At 41.9% G+C, this 18,372-nt stretch overlaps 1 protein-coding gene across 1 annotated transcript; it reads left to right on the top strand.

Moving 5' to 3' along the window:
- The first annotated feature begins 1,246 nt into the window (after window positions 1-1,246).
- nbn (nibrin) lies at window positions 1,247-17,362 on the top strand. Its single transcript, XM_030783593.1, has 16 exons — window positions 1,247-1,295; window positions 1,807-1,928; window positions 3,495-3,622; window positions 4,132-4,291; window positions 4,524-4,627; window positions 5,181-5,298; window positions 6,316-6,506; window positions 6,986-7,083; window positions 7,354-7,486; window positions 8,321-8,650; window positions 8,915-9,704; window positions 9,804-9,878; window positions 10,174-10,335; window positions 12,088-12,201; window positions 12,482-12,531; window positions 16,978-17,362. The coding sequence occupies exons 1-16, from the start codon at window positions 1,265-1,267 to the stop codon at window positions 17,006-17,008; spliced, it is 2,637 nt and encodes an 878-aa protein (XP_030639453.1). The 5' UTR covers window positions 1,247-1,264; the 3' UTR covers window positions 17,009-17,362.
- The last annotated feature ends 1,010 nt before the right edge of the window (window positions 17,363-18,372 follow it).

Genomic DNA, 18,372 nt, shown 5'->3' with positions numbered 1-18,372 from the left:
CATTTGTGCACTGTAAAAAGATCTAAGACACTTAGAGAGAAGCCTGTACCCTGTTTGACTGCAGGGACTGGGCCAGTGATGAAAGGCATTTTGCGGGATACTGAGGGAAACAAAAAAAAAAAAAAAAAAAAAAAAGGTGGGACAACCTATTAAGGTTCCCCGGGAGGAAATGAATCTATCGCGGACTTATGGGCTTTTGACCGAGTTGGACTCTCAGACAGATGGATTTGTACCTCGATGACCTTTGCATAGAGTCGCTGAATATGTTGTCATTATGTATTCTGTATCTCCGAAATGTTGCATTTGGACTTGTTCCGTTACTGTTGACAGTTCATATAACATATGTAAATTATTTAAACATCGATGCACGAACACTTACACCCATACACGCGCTCTTGATTTTTTTTTCTCTCTCTCTCTGAAGCACTGAAACAAAATTTAAAATGGAGCTTGAATTTCTACCTCCTGACTTGCACACTGATTTGTTCGAATGGGAGAATTTAAAACTGTATGGCTAATTATGATGTAGCCCGTACAATGGCTGTATGAAATTATCATTATTATCCTGGAGATATGATACTAATTAAGACATTTTAAAATGGTTCAACTTCAGGAACTTTTAATGCAAGTTATGTATTTAGAATATATGCTAAATAAATCTGTACACATCCAAACAAGATAAAAGACATGAATTGTGTAGTGCTTTTTTCAGCATATTTATTTAGGCCCATCCTTTTGGCATTTACGGTCGCTTAAATAGACCTGAATATGCAAAGATTTTCAAAGACCTTAAAATATTTTCTCTCTGACTTTAGATTTTTTTTACAACCATAAAATATGCTTGGGTAAAAACGATCACTACTCTGATTCCCAGCCCATTTTCACGCGTTTTTTTCTTTTTGCTCGAACGCTGATAAGTATTTTAAAATTTTTAATTTTTTTTAAATGTTCAGATTTTTTAAAATGCATTTTAGTTTTTTTTTTCTTTTCATTTGATGTTGCTCATTTACTTAAAACCTGAAAATTAGGGTATTTGTTGTGCGGACTTTACGAACAATGTGACGACTTTTATTTTGGCAATTTTTTTTTTTTTTTTGCGTTGATCATCGTCACGCCGGATGTTCCTCACATGTTGGCGCTGAAGTTTTGTACTTTAATATGTAGTCGTTCGATTTACAAGTTGGGAGTACGACACGATGGAAGCTGAAACACTCTGAATCAAATATTGATTGTTTCTATAACTCGGCACTCGACAACCTTCAAAATGTGGAAACTGCTACCCATTGAATCAGGAGGTAACGTTCCAGTCTGCCTCTATGTGCATGCAAATTAGCAAATAGGAACTAGCTCCCTGTGTATGTACACATATATTGGAAACGAAACAGATGGATGTCAGCACCGTAACTGTGTAAATCTGTATACACTGAACGTTTAATAAGATATAATGTAAGACCGTTAGAGTAAAATAGAGAAACAATAGATTTATTGCTTCCATTCCCGTACAAAACGTCCTAAACACACACACACACACACGTATAAAAATGACATAAAAATCTACTTTGGAAACTCTTTTATCTGCCTCAAAAGATTTAAATGATATTACGGTAACCACAGTTTCGTTTCCTACATAAGGTCATTTCAGTTTGCAGCTTTATAAATTGCACCAAAGAGTGTACTGACAAGCCAAATCTCACATACAGTGCAGTGTCTAAGTGCTTGTTCGGATCTGTTTGCCTCTACCCTGTCAATATGTTTTATATCATGTCTCACATACGGACCGTATAACGGCTCTCGTAATTGTTCCAGGGGAGCCTTTTTATCTGTTCCCGGGTAAAGAGTATGTCGTGGGTCGGAAGAACTGCGATATCCTTCTGTCCAGCGACCAATCGATCAGTCGCGTACACGCCCATCTGACCGTCAGCACTCAGGTGAGAGATTTATGAAAAGTTCCATTGGCCTACCGCAGAAATGCTAATACGGATAAACCCGAGGCAACACACCATAGCAGTTAGGCAGTCTAATTTAGACGTCTCCCTTAGAGTTTCAGTCTAAGACAGACTCGCCACACATTCTCCACACAAGGGGAAAATGCCACTTTATTAGTAGATACTGCAGAATTGGAACAGAAATGTCCTAACTGGTAAGTATTGACCGTCCCAGAATACTTCTAGAGGTTTCATGCTCCAGTTTACTCACTGTTCGCTTTTACTCCTCTGTTCGATTATTAACAACATTTCTAGTATTCTAGTATTTGATGACACTAACTTTCATAAACTTTCTTTTAGTTTTACATTACTTTTATGTCTTTGTGTTCATTATCATAACCACCCTGGACCAGCCAGAGGATGGACCTCCCCTGTCAAGTCTTGGTTTCTCCAAAGTCTGTGGAGTTTTTAACCTTCTCACGGTCGCCTTGGGCTTGCTCACAGGGTGTAGCAGGTCCGGCATCCGGCAAAGCTGCTTCGTGACAACGTCCGTTGTAAAACGTGCCGCACAAATAAAACCGAATCGACTTGAATCTCCTCACTAAATGCAAGGCCAGTCCACACGCACGTCTAGGCCCTTGTCCCAGTGCAGTGAACGGGTGGTTAGTCAACTGTAGCCCTGTTCTTATCTAAGCTCTCTCAGCCTGGCAAATTTTTTTTTTTTTTTTAATTTAATTTTTTCCCACTTATGGATTCCCATTCAGTCACACGCCCCGCCTTCACACACCTACACGCACACCTGCAGTCAGTGTCGCTCTTTGGATGAACTCATTGTCATTGTTCCCTCCCACAGACCTCACAGGGTACACAGTGCGGTCGTCCACATGCCCTTCACAGGGTCCTCTCTCATTCCGTCCACATCATTACACTTGGCCTGCAATGACTTTAGCCTTCTGTGAAGCATGGGTTTCTGATGTGACAGTAATTTCTTTTGGGTTTTCTCTGTTTCCCCTTTCAGAGTAACATTTAAAATCGACACATTGCAATTATTGATATGCCATTAAACATTAACTGGACGATGTTAATGTTTAATGTCATATCCTTGAATAGAACCGCTTTCTGTCTCAGCGTGTTCTCTACTTGTCTGTTGGAGGAAAAAAAAAAAAAAACTCCCAAAAATTCATTTCATTTAGTTTTCATCATTTAGTTTACAACGATCATTTTTGACTGTTTTACCAAAGCTGATCTGGACAAACATCTACTGTTCATTTGATATTTTACGAGCTCTCCTGTCCTCTAGAGGGAGCTATTGCATTACAAAGAGAGTTTGACATAGACTTACAGTGCATTGTGTTTCTGTGCCAATAACTGTCGACTGTTGACATCATAGCCTGTTACCACTGAGCAGCTAACATTAACATGGATGTCTGTGGTTTTGAATAGCTTCATTCACTGTGAAGGAAGGTATAGTTGAATCTGACATAACATGTATCGTGTTAAATCTTCCTAAGAGGTCCGTATTTAGTTAGTAACATGTTATTCAGTGGATTCTCACTCTGAACTTTGCAGGCTCTGACATTGAAGGACAGTTCCAAATACGGCACTTTCGTAAATGGGGACCAGCTAGCTGGAGGCGCCATGAGGACGTTAAAGTCAGGGGACAGGGTGACATTTGGAGTCTTCAACAGCAAGTACAGGTGTGTGCGCGTGTGTGTGTGTGTGTGTGTGTGTGTGTCTGTGTGTGTTTACAATAGCTTTGTTGCTTCAAATTGCATCACTAGGGTTTTGGGGTAGGGGAATCCTATGAGTTACCTGGTGAGTCTGATAAGTAAACAATGTCTTGTGACTGGTGTGTGTGACAATAGAGAAAAAAAAACCCCACATCCTGTCTGGTACTGTTCAGGTGCATTTGAGGTTTTCTTCTTTATTTTGATATAATTCATTTTCATGTAAATATGTTTATTCTAGCATTCCATTAAAATATGTTACCTACAGAGGTCCTACCAAATTATCAGATATTGTCTCTGGGACTCTGGGACTTCATTCAATACCAAACGTTTTTTCGGATCATAATTTTATGTAACACCTCTCCTCTGTATCCCTCTCAAATCTTTCTCCCCCCTCTCTCTCTCTCTCTCTCTCTCTCTCTCTCTCTCTCTCTCTCTCTCTCTCTCTCTCTCTCTCTCTCTCTCTCTCTCTCTCTCAGGGTGGAGCAGGAATGTTTGGTGGTATGTTCCTCGTGTGTGGATAGCGAGGGGAAGGCTTCCCTTTCTCAGTCTTTGCTCTCTCTGGGCGGCCGACTGGTCAGCTCATGGACGCAGGACTGCACACATCTGGTTATGCCCTCTGTGAAAGTCACCATCAAGGTCAGCAGGAGTGTTTCCGCCATGACCCTTTACCTGTACCATCTGTTCACCACAGCTGTATCACTGACCCTGTGCCATTTAGGGAAAACGAATCATCACTTGTTTTTTTTCCCTTTATGTCTGTACATTCATCCCAATGGATTAGGCCATTTGCGAGAGTAATAATCTCTCACTCTCTCTCTCTCTCTCTCTCTCTCTCTCTCTCTCTCTCTCTCTCTCTCTCTCTCTCTAGACAATCTGTGCGTTGCTCTGCTGTAGGCCCATCGTAAAGCCAGAGTTCTTTACAGAGTTCAGTAAAGCTCTACAACAGAAACAGGCTCCGCCCAAAGCTGAGAGGTGAATAAACCTTTTAACATTGTATATATTTTCGGGGCTATCCCCCAGTTTGAGGGCTGACATACGGCGAGCTCTTTATGGTGTGCATGAGCTGTTACATTTGGTTGCTTGGTGCTGTCTGTTCGCTGGTTCACGTCGAGTGGTATCGTCCCCAGTGTGCACCAAAACCTTAACAGCTTGTGATGAAGATGGCTATGAAACCGACCAGCGTCCCTGTTATTTCCCCCCCCCCCCAAGACACCATTTATTGTTTTTATTTGTTGTTGTTATTATGCATTTGGTACTGAGGCTTAAAGGAAATGAACTTCACTGAGGCCCAATTAAATCTGTCTGTGATGCTGGATTGAACTATCAGCCGTTTATTGCATGCCGGTCCCTCTTATGTCATGGCGTTGGAAAACGTGTTATCTTTTTCCCGGATAATTTCAAGGCCTCGTGTCCTAGGGACTTGATCTTCGGGGGTTGAGTTTTCTTCACTGGGTGCTAGTTATGCAAGTACAGTAATGGTAAAGGTGTAAATAACTGAAGGTTTAATACCTTTTCTGTGCTGTAGTTTCTATCCGGAGATTAATGAACCCAGTCTAAACAAAGATGACGTAGACCTGAAGGCCCGACCGGAGAGGGGGAGTCTGTTCAGCGGGAAAGAATTCGTTTTCCTCTGTTCCAAACAGGTATGATTAACACCAATCCTTTTTTTTCCCGCTCTTTTTTTTTTTTCTCCCGCTCTTTTTTTTTCTTCTTTTCTTTCTTTAATTTCGATCAAACCTCACCATAGAGGCATCCTCTTGAGTTAATAAAAAAAAAAAAAAAAGCCACAAACCTTCAGTCTGTGTAATTAGCTTTGATTCTCATCTCTGGAGATCTTGCGAGCGTTAACCGCCTGTTAACCGACCTATTGGCCACGTATTTGTTTGCACACAGTTTCCAGAAGTCTGAGTCAGGTTTTGGTGAGTCAGTCTATTGTTTTTTCTTCTTCGCAGAACTGGCTTTGTCAGACATTTATTCACCCTATCGTTTAAGCCACGGGGTGATTGCGTTGATTAACTGAGATAAGTACCTCTGTCACAACGCTTTGAACACATTTGTCATAAAAGTCAAGATCAGGGTTTTTTTTTTTTTTTTTTAAGGTGAACTGCGGACTCTTTATTCGACTCTAAATCGACAGCACTTGTAAGTGGTTGTCGTAGAAGGTTCCAGGGTACATTTTATCTGATTATCTTTCTGGAAGCTTCTGCTACTTCGTTTATGTATTTGTGAGCGGCTTTGTTTTGTAAGGGTTTATGAAGCGTGCGCTCTAACTTTGTCAACTCCCCAGACATGGTTTTATTGGCCAAAGAGGAGCTTATGTAAGAGAGAAAGCAATTTAACACACCTAGCCCCGCATGATGTCTTCATTCGAGCACTCTGATGAATTAGAACCAGCCATTAGCTTTTATAGTGTGACAGAAGTTAAAATTTCCTGATAAATATTGAAGTTTTTGACATTACATACACGGGGCAGGTGGGTTGCCTAGTTACTGGTGGCCTTTTACACAAGTTGATTGTCCTCTCATGTAGCTATTCTTTTACTTCATTCATAACCCATGCCATCTGTCTGTCTGTCTCGTCTGTGTGTGTGTGTGTGTGTGTGTGTAAAATGATGTTTTGTGTTATATTGTATGTGTGTTTTGTCGGTCCCTATTCCTTAGATGAAACGTTTAAGCCAGGCTGTGAGCTTTGGAGGTGGGCGGAGCCAGTTGTTGGAGGAGGGGTCTCTTCCCCTGTCACTTCTGGAGTCTCCACAGACATGTGTGATTGACATGATAACTGGGAGCTCACAGACACTAATCTCCGCCTCCACGCGGAAGTGGGTGGATTCTATTGGCCAGATTCTCTATAGGTAAAGCCTAAAGCCACCTCTCAGCACATGTGAATTTGCTGTTTTTCTGTTTTTTTTTTCCAATCATTTTTAAAGATCATAGCCAGTATTTAAACAGTTGCAATATTGTGACACAAAAATGAACTCCCAGATAAATTAAATATTTATATTGTGCAGGTACAGTTAATGCAGAAGCTAAAGATTGTCTGATTGCTGTTTGTATATGTAGTTGTGCAAGTGTGTATGTGTGGGTGGGTGGGTGAAAGTGCTGTGTTTTTGGTTGCCACGGTTCCCTTCTGTGATCCTGCAAGCCTGTCTGAGTCAGCAAAATCTATTTATAAACCTCTCTCTCTCTCTCTCTCTCTCTCTCTCTCTCCCCCTCTCTCTGTCACTCTCTCTCTCTCTCCCTCTCTCTCTCTCTCTCTCTCTCTCTCTCTCTCTCTCTCCCTCCCTCTCTCCCCCTCTCTCTGTCACTCTCTCTCTCTCTCTCTCTGAAACAGAAAAAGTCTGCGCTTTATCACTGAGTCTGAGATTGGATTGGCCGCCATCTATGCCACTAATCAAACCTACTGCAATCCCTGTTCCACCATGGGGCCAGGTACACATACAGACACACAGAATACACTCTTACAATTTAGAACAGCAGTCGACCAAGAATGTGCAACTCGGGACTTCTGGATAATTTCTCTGTCACACTACAGGATATCTGATATCTCATAATTTCTACGCTATAGACAATGTTTATGATTATGATACAGTTTATGATGACACATCTGGATGGCTTTAATAGAAATTATGTTCTAATATTTCTATGATTCTTGTTCTGTTTGCCCCTCACAATCATGTTATTGTCCATAATTGGAATCAGTGACAGGAAAGCAAGAGATCCGTGATGCAACACTATCCCAGAATGCAGCAGTGGATGAGACGACACTTCCGGCAGCATCCCAGAATATCACTGCCTATGTTGTCAACACAGAACCTTCGCAGGGAGTCCGGAAGTACGACATTCCCACAGTGTTTTGTATTACAGGGATAAAAGGGCTCTGTGGATTTCTGTTCCTCTCGGGTCAAAATGCATCAATCACGAGATTTGTGAGAGGGACTCAAAGCTCACTGGTTTTATGACCAGAAACAATGGGCCTTCATTGGTTGTCAATCACCACACTTAAACAATAGACCAATCAGTTTATTGACAGCGGGGCTAGTGTAGTAGTGACAATGGAAAACATCGAGAAATGAAGGAATGACTGTGAAAGAAGAATGGCGAATGTAACGGGGGCAAAACACAATAGTTTGTGGCTGAAAGATATTGAAAGTGGAATAAAAAGTAGATTCTGCTGGGACTTGTGGGACAAAAAAAAAAAGTCTCTATTTCAGTTAGTGGAAACACTGCCGATGCGACAGCGAATTTGTGAATTGGATAAAACGTTGCCGTGACTTGGCTTAGTCGTTGTTTGTAAAACTGCATTGTAAACACCACTAGTGACAGATTAATTTTTCGATTGTTTTCTTCCTGACCGCTTTCGTCACTGGAATTAGCCGACCCAAACAAGCAAATATGAAATAGATAAGCTGTCAGTAAACAAATGCACACAGACACGAATGGAGTTTGGACATCAAAAGTCTTTCGTCTGAGGGTTTTAAAGATGTTAGAAGATGTGGAATAAGATCATATTTTGACATTAAAATGTGAATGTCTTTTTTTTTTTTTTGGAACCTTCTTTACCTTTTGGTTACTGAACAACTCCTCACTGTCAACAGCCCGTTCTTTATCATCTGGAAACTGGTCCAGTGATTGTCTCAAGTTTCTCTGTTGTGTTTGACTTTTGCAGAATGAATGCAAGCGCAGTCGGTGTTGTCGCAGAAACCCCGGAAAAAAAACCCAGACAGGCCGTGTCAACGCCAATATCGTCAACAACCACGTCCGATAAACCCTCCATCTGCGCCGCGGCGGAGGTGTTTAGGCCGTCAGAAAACACCAGCAAAGTAGGTTCTGAGCAGAAGGAGAGCAAGGTTGAGGAGGTTCACCAGACCAGAGAGGAGGTGCAGGGGGACGACTCAGCCAAATTCAGAGCTCCACCAAGCAATGGTGTAACACAGAAAAAATCCCCCCAGAAACAGTCCTCGCTTACCAGTTTCTTCCAACCGTTAAGCAAGAAAAGGCAAGTCACCGACTCACAGTATGGTCAGATGATACTAGTAGTTCGGGGGAAGGTGTTGTGAAGTGACAAAGAAAATGTATAGAAGTGGCAAAACTTGTGGGACTCCATGGTAAATGATCTCTTAAAACGCAGGTTTTCAAATTACGCACCTTTAGCAAATGGGCTGAACAGTTTGTGTACTTCTGACCCAGAAGCATTTTTATGAAACTTGTGGTTTGAAATTACCAGTTAAATTTCTCAGCTGTACTTGTTATCTCTCGACAGGCCACGAGACGATGGAGCCAGTTCCAACCAATCTGATGCCAAGTTCTCGAGGGTGGACTATGAAGATGAGAGGGATGAGAAAAAGAGAGCTGCCCAAAGTGTCCTGTCCCAGAGTATTGACAGTCGAACTCCGACTACCAATAATAGCACGCACACAACTGCACGCATGTCCCAAATCCAAAGCAAAACCGACCGGCCCAACTTGGGTTCCAGTTTCGATGCTGGTACGACTTTCAGTCCCAGCCTTGGTTTGGGTCCTGGTTTGGATCAGAGTTCAAGTTCAAGTGGGACCCGTCAGAACCAGGACGCGGTCTGCAGTGATTCCGGTCTAAGCAAGAAGCGGAAAGAGCCACTTCCAGACCTGCCAACAGAGGCTGAGCAGCAGGAAGGGAGTGGAGATTTAGATTTGTCACTTGAAGAGCTTGAATCCATCATGTCTGCTGATATGGATGAGCCTCTGGAATCCTCAGCCAATAAGAAACGGTGCCTGGACCAGGAACACAGTGGAGCAGCCAATAGAAAGCAGTGGCCGCACCAGGAAGACATCACCACATCCAAGAAGAAACAGAAACAGGATGAACGGGAAAGTGTAACCAGTCAAAACAAGCACTTGGAGAAGAGCAAACACAGAACTGCTTCTGGGGAGCCATACTCTGCCAGAGGTGGATACAGCTCGGCCAATCGAAAGCAGCATTCTCAGCTGGAGGAATGCAGCTCAGCCAATAGGAATCAAAGAACACAGTCTGTAGCCAGTGTTAAAGAGGAGGAGGAGGAGGAGGTGTCTTTTCAGGTGAAAAATGACCTTCAAGTTTTGTCTAAACAACTTTTTTGACCACTTTCTGCAGGTCTCATTTTTCTATTTTTTTTTTTCCCTCTCTTTGTAACACAGACTTCTAAGATCCAAAATAGCGTTTCCGATGCGGCCCGGCCGAGTCCACCGTCGTCGGTGAAACAGGAATCCAACGTAAGAGCGAATGATGAACGCACACATAGTCTAAGAGAATGGGGAGGAAAGCCATTCATTAGCTTATTTCATATTAATAGATCAGTAGATCTTTTTATGTCTCAAAGTTTTGTAAAATTGTGACGCTCTCAAACCAGCGTTCTAGATTCCACTGTTCGAAGATTCCTTGATTAGCTGATAATATGAATCAGTTGGAGCTCAAATTTCAAGCAATACAATTTGAGATGTTGTCCTAGGAATGTTTTGGGAAAATGTACTCCCGTCTTATTATCTTCTGTCTGCTCTTTTTGTTCAGGATTCTCACGCCGTCTCAGGTTCTGGTAATGACTCGGAACTGCCCAGGAGGCTCCTGCAGGTCCAGTTTAAGTCCCTGACCGTAAGCGCCACCCCAAGGCGCCGACCGGACCCGCTACAGCCGCAGGACCCCAACGTCAAGAACTTCAAAAAGTTTCGCAAGGTAAGTGAAGTAACACTTACCTTGGAATAATTAATGCCTTCTTTCTTTTTAAATGAGAGGTTTTCGACTCTTCCCCTAACTTTGTCAGTAATTACTAGCTGTGAAACCGGTTTGTGTAATTGAATATTTCGAATGTAAATTGTAGTTTAAAAACACAGTATTTGTCATGAAAAGCTCTGTGTTCAATTAATAGTCGAAGTTGTTAATGCAACTATTTCACAACGATTGATTGGCTGCTGATCATTATCGGATATCCATTCTAAATGGTTTGATCGGAGCTCTCTATAAAGGCCGATCAGAAGAGCCAATCAGATGACATTTCTCTGTGCACGGCAAAAGAAACTTGCTAAAATGGCCTCACTGGTTTGGCAGCTCTACAAAGTGTCTGAAAAAGACAATAAAATCGCTATGTGCCATGTGTGTGAAGCAGAAATCCCTCATGGCGGAACACAACAGCGGCATTTTAATACCACGAACCTCATTAGACATTTGAGAGTTTGGCACGTCAAAGAATAAGGCGAGCCAGCACAAAAATATTTTCTAAACTTGTCTTTGGCTGAGCATAGGCTGTTATACCTGTTTCAGTTACTTCATAATCTACATGACCTAATAAGAGAATGGAATATGCTGCATATATTGACTCCCAATAAGTAAACAGTTATCAGTATATGTTACTTTCTCAGCTCTTAATCATAATATTTCTGCAGTGCTGTTAAGATTGCTATAAATTGAAATAATCGGTTTCGGCCGATTCTGATTCCGGTGGTCGGCCCCAAAAACCCTGATCAGAGCCTCCCTACTTTTGATACACTTCTAATACAGTTTATAACTTTTAATACAATTGTTTTTTTTCACGCAAACGTCAAGAGCGTATCTTAACCGATAGTTGTTAACAGTTGATAAATTGCTTAGAGCACTTGACTGTGTTAAAATGTTGGCAGGCCTCTTGCAGGTAAAAACACCTGTCCCTTACCATGGCAACATTCATTTTTTCCCGAGATTCGCAGACTAATGAACCACAAGTAAAATGTTTTAGACGACTGCTTCTCATTAGTTGTGTGTGCTGCAAACTGTAGCATGGTGGAGGCTATTAGTGGACGTATAAGTGAAGTGGAAAAACAGCAGTTGATCCAGTGAAACTCGGTCCCTGTGGAATCATACTTATAGCGTAGCCCGAACCTGACGCAAGCAGTGTCCGTGGACCCGTCTTGCCTGGTGTCAGTGATACAGGGTGGTAGTGGAAGGTAGTTGTAATGGTATAGGATGCATTTTCCTGTTCCTTTGAGACCATTTTAGAAACTTTTAAATACCCCAACCTTTCTGATCCGTTGCTGGTGTGTATCCTTTCATGGGTACTAGAAGTGTAAATGTTCACCCTATTCACGGTTCGGTTTGCACAACGAAGTGTCAGCATGGGTGAGCTTCCTCATAAGACATTTCTTATACATTTTATAGTCCATAACCCAAAGAATTTAGGCTGTTCTTGAGGCAAACTGTGTTTGACCTGACATGACATATGTGCATCACATAATGAAGTAATAAACCGTCCACAGTGTGCTCTGGTTTCTGGACATCATTGTAGAGTTTGACCGTTGCGTTCTCAAATGTCAGCTTCGAGCAGTTGACAAAGCCCATCAAAATCGGGTGTTTTTAGAGAAGTTTGACGGTTGCCCTTTTTGCGTTTGTCATGTTTGTGTCTTTCTTTGTGGATCTCCACATGAAGCCGATGATGTTTATGTGTTTTGGGATCAGGTGCCGGTTCCCGGATCGCAGGGTTTGCCTAAAATCATCGGCGGGTGTGACCTGGTGGCTCACAACCGCAGCAAAAGCTCTGAAGTGGAGGAGTGGTTGAGGAGCGCAGCGGAGGTGAGAGGAGGGTGTGAGTTGGAGAACATCGTAAAGCTACAACACTATTATTCAGTGACAAATGATAAATGGGCAGCGAAGAGAAAATGAATGGGGTGAAGAGGGGGAGTAGCAGTAAAACACACAGAGGAATGGAGATGAACGAGTAAAAGACTGTAAAAGGAAAATAGATGAAGGGCAAAGGACAGGCGCTTCCTTGAAGAGGAACCTTTGGGGGGGGGGGTTGTTGAGATTATAATTTTAAACTCATCTGTGTCCCTCCTTTTTTTTCTTTTTTAAGGAAGAAAAACAGAATGATCGAGATGAAAGTCTGGCTGACGACCTGTTCAGGTAAACATTCTCTCTCCCTCTTTTTTTGTCTCTGAATTCTGTCGCTCTTAATTTTCCCAGAGGTCCATCCCGAGTCTTTTTCTCCCAACATGTATCTCTTTTCGTAAGTGTTTTTCTCATTGGTTCCACTCACTGAATGCTTGATGATTGGTTGACAAGTTAAATCGTGCCTGACTGTGGGTGTGAAGTCCAAGCGGTCTCAGTGAGTGAAATGTAGAAGCACTTTTTACCCTGTGGCTTTGCCAGCACTCTGGCAGAGTGAGTTTCACACTGCCAAACTGAGTTTTCAGTGACTTTATCCTCACACGGGCCGTGCCAAGTCATCCCATTGTCCTGAGGTCTGTTGGAAGTGACTCTGCATTCTCTGCTACACCAGTTAAAGTCATACAGAAACAGTCTTAGTTCACTGGGCTGAGTCATGCCCCACATAAGGTTCGCTTTGGTCTGGACATACCCGGAAAAACGCAACACTGCCTTGTCTGAATGGCTCTTTGTTGAACGTCAACAAACACTTCTGTGTGTCCTAATGATCAAGACTGTCTTAATATAACTAGAACAAATGAGAGCGCAGAGATTTTTGTGTAGAATACTGAGTGTGTGACAGGATTTGAGGAACTGGACGGACGGGTGGATGGATGGATGGATGGATGGATGGGTGAGCAGAAAGGGGCATGGGACAAATATTCGTGACCTCTCTTGACGTCAACACGCTCCTGGTCTTGGACTTATCTGAATCCTTTGTGTTTTCTCTGGATTAAACTCTTCCTTAGCTTAAGCTAACATCCCACCCCTTACACACAATGTCCCTGACATCTAAAGAACACAGACGATTCACACAGACACAATAACCTTTGTCATGGCACACAGACAATGCAAAGCCAGGGATGAGTTAGCCTCAGAGAGGTCACAAAGAATGACAGAAGCCAGGATTAAAGGACCAGTCTGCTTTGACGTAGAGGGAAAGAAACAGAGTCGGGGGGGGGGGGGGGGGGCGGAGTTTTCAGAGAAGCTTTGCTGTTGCTACTGAAAGTACTGCACAAAAGTCTTAGGCATGGAAGATGTTTCACAAAAGCATTAAAACGGTTCTTTTCCATCTTCTCCACTGGTGTGTCAGAAACAAGTATCTTATTTTAGATTTCTGAACATTTCTTTTGAAAACAGTGAAATGCGTCACTGAGACTAAATAAAAGAAAGAAAGTGGCGAACTAACACACAATCTTCCAGACCCTCCAAACCTTTTTTATGTAGGCATATACTCCAATGCATGGTAAAACAACTGTACCAAACAACTAAACAAAACAGGTGGTAATCGTTAGCAACATAAGCAAGTTCAGCCACAATTATTAACTGAAACAGAGGCACCTGTGTAGAGGGAATAAAACTGGGGGAGGATCAGCCAGACTAAAAAGATGAGGTTGCTGAACAGATTACTAATCTTACACAATGTCAAGGGTGAGCGTAGACAGAAGACACAGGGTGGTCATTTTGCATCAGCAAGATCTATCACAGGCAGAAATTTTGAGGCAGAGACAGGTGTTTCCAGATGTGCTATCCAAGCTCCTCTGCGGAAGCACAAAGAAGCGTGCAAGGTTGAGGTCCAGAGACGCAGTGGTCGGCCAAGGAAACTTAGCTCAGCAGATGAACGACGCATCAAGTTGACGTTCCTCCGCACTCGGAAGATGTCAAGCAGTGCCATCAGCTCAGAGCTGGCAGGAGCTAGTCCGGAGAAGTCTGGTCAGAAGTGGTCTCAAGGGAAGACTTGCAGCCAAAAAGCCATTCCTCAGACGTGGAAACCAAGCCAAGCAACTCATCTATGCATGAAAACTCAAGACCCGGGACGCGGCACAATGGCAGCAGATGCTCTGGACTGACGAGTCCAAGTTTGAAATATTTGTCTCTAGAAGAAGGCAGTTTGTTCGTCGAAAGGGCTGGAGAACACGATAAGGATGAGTGTCTGCAGGCAACAGTAAAGCACGGTGGAGGTTCCTTGCCGGTTTGGGGCTGCATTACTGCAAACGGAGTCGGGGATTTGGTCGGAATCAATCGTCTCCTCAGTGCTGAGAAATACAAACAGATTCTTATCCATCATGCACTACCACTGGTGTATGATTGGTCCTAAATTCATTCTGCAGCATGGCAGTGACCCTAGACGTACAGCCAGAGTCATAAAAAAAACTATCTTCACCAAAAAAAGAGGAACAAGTAGTCCTGCAACAGATAGCGTGCCCCCCCCCCCCCCCCCCCACAAAGCCTCGATCTCAACACCAGCGAGTCAGTCTGGGATTACGTGAAGAGACAGAAAGAATTGAAACAGCCAAAATCCATAGCAGAACTGTGGCAAGTTCTCCAAGATGCTTGGAAAAACCTACCTGCCGAGTGCCTTACAAAACTGTACACAAGTATACCTGAGTGAATCGGTGAGGTTCTGAAAGCTAAGGGTGGTCATACCAAATATTGATTTAACTATTGATTTTTCTGTTTTGTGCACTTTTTATGTTGTTAATGTATTAATATTAATAGAACTAAAAACTAATCATTTCATTATTTTGAAAGCATTCAGAATTTACAGCACTGTTTTTACAAATGCCTTAAAACTTTTGCACAGTACTGTATTTTGCCATTTGTCTCAGCTGTTCTCACCGTGGATGCTGGAAAATGGTTATAACATGCACTCATATTTTTAAAATCTCTTTACTTCTCTTTCTCTCTCTTCCTCTCTCACTCTCTCTCATACACAAACTCATACATACATAAAATCCTTTGCCGAATACATGTTGACTGAATCTTAGTCTTACACAACCCAAACAGACCACAATTTCATGCAAAAATACAATCAGTTCTGAAATTATGTTTCGTGTACAAAACCTCCTTTGTTTACACAAGTTTGGCAAAACAGATGTGACCTAGGAAATAGAAGTATAGCAATATGGTCTGCATTGTTCTATCAGTAGTGGGGTTTTTAAATACAGGAGTTGTTCTGCGTCATGCCCCAGAAGTGGCCCTGCATGAGCCTCGGAACCCTCAGGCGCCGCGTGACCTCATCACCCTAGCGACTGCTTGACGACCATTGTTTACAGCCTAATCATGCTGTGATAACCCATTTACATCAGCAACATTCTGTCCAATTACGTAAAAGCGCACACACTGAAATAAAGATGGAAAGGGTGTTGTGACATTCAGTTAAAACATTTGGCCTTTTTTTTTTAATGGTCAGTAGGGAGTATGATAGTTTAGTTTTAAAAAGTGTTTAAAAAAAATCAGTGTTTTGTAATGCTGAAAACACATAAGTCAAAATAAAGATCTTTCTGCGAGTCGATGCGTGTGATTGAGAGGACACGGGGCAGGAGAGCAGGGCTTGGACAGGGTGGTGTGTATTTTGGAGCCACGGCGACTGTGTGAAGCTGATGTTTTTGTGTTTTTGTTGAAACGGAGACCTTACAGGGCTCTTGCGTCAAAGGCACTTCACCGCTCTCCCAGGAGAGAGAGTGAGAGAGAGAGAGAGAGAGAGAAGAGATGAGGGAGAGGAAGCGAAGGGAAAATTGTTATGAGAGGAGCAGAGTGAGTGTAGAGAAAGGGAGGTGGATAAGAGAAGAAAAAAAAAAAAGACGATGTGGGAAAATGAATGTTGGAGATAAAGAGAGAGCTACAGGAGAAAGCGAGAGAGAGAGATGAGTGAAAACGAGAGCAAAAGCTGCATGGAAATGAGAGCAAGGGATTAACCAAAAAAAAAAAAAAAAGGAAAGGGAGGATCATGACGAGTGGCAAAAGTGAGACAGTACCAAGAAACTAAAAAGAGACGAAAAAGAGGGGAGAGCAGCTAATTAGGGGAGAAAGAGAGTGAAACATGGGAGCAGATAATACAGTATAAAAATATTCTGAGATGGAAAGCTAGAGAGAGAGAGAGAGAGAGAGAGGAACGGGAATACATGACTGAGGTAAAGGCTCAATTAGAGAGTGAATTTGGAAAAGTGAGAGAGTTGTTGCCAGGAGACTTAAGCAGGTTGTGTAGTGATGTGGTGCAGTGTATAGGGCAGCAGAGTAGATAGAGAGAGAGAGAGTAGATAGAGAGAGAGAGCTCCCCATCAGCCTTACACTGTTTGATCACTCAATCAGAACACCCAGCCAGTCATGCATGGACAGAGGGAAGGAGCAAAGAAAACAGATTCTCTCTCTCTCTTTTTTTTTTCCATCCCGTCCTCTTCGTCGCCGGCACGCTCTAAAAAACTGTGCCAGACATCTTTTATGGAAGGGGATGTTTGCTTTGATGAGTTTTAAACAAAGTCTGATTTTTACTGTCGCTCGTAATGGTCACTTCAAATTTCCACCCAGCCTTTTTCTTTTCTTTTCTTTTTTTTTTTTAAGTCATGGATTTGGACGACTAAGTGGAATTTTGACTGTCAGGCCTGCATGTCATCAGATTTTAATTCAACCTGTTTATATTTGCAGGTACAATCCTAAACCCAACAAGAGAAGATGAGAGACGATGAAAGCGGACGACAACTGAGACTCTTGAATCACTCTTAGATCTTGCACGTTCTGGAAAAGCCCCATTGAGTTCTCATCATAAAAATAATGTTAAGAGCATTTCAGCGTTCAAGCATTGTTGACTAATGTTGAGTCAGTATGCTCTAATTATTTAGTGGTGTTCACCCGATGGGAATGTGAGAACTGTTGTGATTTGTCGTGACGGCTTTACAAATATGTTAATGCACTTGGGCAAAGTGAATTTTCATCTCTGTGAGTCACTGGCAGCACGAAATGTAACAAAGACAAACTCTTATGTAAATTATTTTTTAAAAGTTTTTTTTTTTTTTTTTATTTGTCCATAATAAAAAATACAAGTGTACAAAACATATATTAAAACTTCATTAGAGTTTCACAAGATTGGTAAGGAACATGTTCACCTGGTATGAAGCAGCCTGCTTTTCCTTCATTAAGACCATGAGCTTCTTCTGCTAGGATCCCAGTCAAAAGGAATATAAAGTCCACTTGCTGAACTTGTCTCTTCTCTTCATTTTAAATTTGAAATATCTGTTTTTTGGCACACCACAGCTCTTCCCAACTAGTATGCAGACCTGTTATCCAAATCTTATTTCTCACATATCTATTTGCCAAATTATGTCTTCTGTACCTACTGTTCCAACCTACAAAGACACCTATCTCAGCAATTTCAGTTCACAGTATCCAGGATTGACTTTTAAGTGTAATAAAACTCTCTTTTCTAGAATTTTCGTAAAAAGACTTTTTCTAGAATCTTCGTAAAAAGACTCTTTTCTAGAATTTTCGTAAAAAGTCTCTTTTCTAGAATCTTCGTAAAAAGAGTTATTTGGCATGAAAGCAAAGCAGAAGTAGCAGGGGCCATTTTATGGCACGGTAATGGTCTTATGAAAATATGATTTTAAAGAGAGATTGGGTTTGCAAATAGGTTTGCCCAGGAGACAGTTTTGTTTCATCAGAGACAAGAACATTCTGGCACATGTTTACAAAAGTTTCTGTGGTGACTTGTCATTTGGCAAACTGATCACTAAGACTTTACAAACTGAGTTATCAGGTCTGTAGGTAAAGATGTACATTCAAATGGATGTGTGCAAGCATGTTATTATTGTTTTTGTATTTTTTTTTTCCAAAATGTTCCCACAATTAGTTTCTTTCTCATAAAAACAGCCTCTTTAGGGGAGTTATATTATCAAATGGTTCTTCCAGTCCATGTGAAGATTGGCATGAAACATTTTTCATACTACGACCCCAATAGCATCATCAACTGTCATAACACATTTAAAGGAGTACGCAGTTTGCACTATGACACCATTAACAACACTGGTGCCTTACTGTTAATGGCCA

Source organism: Chanos chanos, chromosome 9 (assembly GCF_902362185.1).
Source record: "Chanos chanos chromosome 9, fChaCha1.1, whole genome shotgun sequence".
NCBI classification, from domain to species: domain Eukaryota; kingdom Metazoa; phylum Chordata; class Actinopteri; order Gonorynchiformes; family Chanidae; genus Chanos; species Chanos chanos.
The sequence above is the reverse complement of the archived record's forward strand: the minus strand, read 5'-3'. Positions and strand labels throughout refer to the sequence as shown.

Excerpts from the sequence above, each read along its gene's own strand:
- nbn (XM_030783593.1), top strand. The coding sequence starts at position 1,265 with ATGTGGAAACTGCTACCCATTGAATCAGGAG. Across the intron at positions 6,507-6,985 it reads ATTGGCCAGATTCTCTATAG|AAAAAGTCTGCGCTTTATCA; the intron begins GTAAAGCCTAAA and ends TCTCTGAAACAG. Across the intron at positions 8,651-8,914 it reads CAACCGTTAAGCAAGAAAAG|GCCACGAGACGATGGAGCCA; the intron begins GCAAGTCACCGA and ends ATCTCTCGACAG.